The sequence below is a fragment of the Orycteropus afer genome, unplaced genomic scaffold, assembly GCF_000298275.1.
Source record: "Orycteropus afer afer isolate SDZICR_OR568_19922 unplaced genomic scaffold, OryAfe1.0 scaffold00485, whole genome shotgun sequence".
NCBI classification, from domain to species: Eukaryota; Metazoa; Chordata; class Mammalia; order Tubulidentata; family Orycteropodidae; genus Orycteropus; species Orycteropus afer.
Window position 1 is genome coordinate 933,639 of NW_006922072.1, and position 1,384 is coordinate 935,022.

The window sequence follows — 1,384 nt, forward strand, 5'->3', positions numbered from 1 at the left end:
AGAGAAGAAGCAAGCTATTGTTTTATATTAGTCTGGGAGCTGGTAAGGAGGCCATGTAGAATCACGTGTCAGGCACTGATTTAACTGGTACCCTCTGGTCATTCTCTTTTCTGGGTCCCAAAGCAGTTGAATTCAGCAAGGATCTAGTATTGTTGCAATTAGAGACCCTACACAGAGACCTCCTTATTAATAACCTAAGTGCTGCTGGGCAAGGGGGTGGAGATTTACGCCAACCTGGGAGGAGGGGGACTTGAGAGGAAAGAGATAGAACTGAGACGCAATGCGGAAAAGGTAGGGGGCTGGTGTGTCGGGCAAGGGGTGGGACCAACAGTCACTGCGCATCTGCTGGTGGATGCGGTGTAGAGGAAGGGGAGGGTCTGTTTTATATTGTCGACCTGGTTGGTGGTGGAGTGATGTGTTGGCAAAAGGGCGGGATTGCCTTCCAATGCACATGCGCATCTTGATTTTCAGGGTGAAGCTTTTGTTGGGAAAGCGGGCGGGACTCTAGTTGGTCGTTCTGCGTTTGTGCATGCGCACAGCGATCTGAGGCAGTGGGTGGTATATTAGGCGAAGAGGCGGGGTCGTCGAAGCTGCCGCGCTGGCATTTTCTCCTGGACAAGGAGAGGGTGCGGCTGCTGATAGCCGAGCACTGCAATCCAGATCTTCTGAGTCGTGAAGAAGGGAGACAACGAGGGGGTTGGGGTTGGGGCCTGAGGCAAGGTGAGAATCAGCCCCCAGACAGGGCATCTGCCCCCTGGTGCGGGCCTCCCATTTTTTATCCCCTTACCCCGGATTCTGAACCTCCTTCCATTCCCTCAGACCTCAATTCACATTTCTCACCTCATCTTCCCTGATTCAGAAGCCCCGTTTGCTTTCTGAATCCCTGTCCAATCCCTCTCATCACTCGAAATCTCCACAGATTTCTCCGCCTCGATCTCTACTGTTAAAAGATTGCCTCTAATTCGAAACCTCCATTCAACTTCCCAAATCCCGATGCGAACCCGAATTCAGAACTCTCATCCGCAACCTGAACCCTGATTTGAATCCTGTCAATAGTTTCTCAGGATTCAGAACCTCCACCTAGACACTCAGTTCACTTTTCCCCCCCCGGATCTAGCCCATTCCCCTTATATCTGGCAGGCACTTCATCCGCCCCCACAATCAAACCACAGACCCTTCACCTCAATTCAGACATTCGTTATTTGCCCTCTCCCGTATAACCCCCAGCTCCTCCCCAACAATCCCTAGGCTCCGCTCTTGCCAGAGGGACGGGAGCTATGGCTCAGAAAATGGACTGTGGTGCAGGCCTCCTCGGCTTCCAGGTGAGATCCGAGCTCCCTAACCCACCATTTCTCCAGCCTCCAGTTCTCCCTGGGCCCCTGAC

General features: G+C 52.8%; 1 protein-coding gene across 1 annotated transcript in view; it reads left to right on the forward strand.

Annotated features, from left to right (window-relative positions):
• The first annotated feature begins 1,277 nt into the window (after window positions 1–1,277).
• Window positions 1,278–1,384, forward strand: part of MAGED1 (MAGE family member D1) — a 5,915-nt gene continuing 5,808 nt past the window's right edge. The window contains exon 1 of the mRNA XM_007954959.2: window positions 1,278–1,322. Coding sequence (XP_007953150.1) covers window positions 1,278–1,322 — 45 coding nt within the window. The remainder of the gene's footprint in view (window positions 1,323–1,384) is intronic.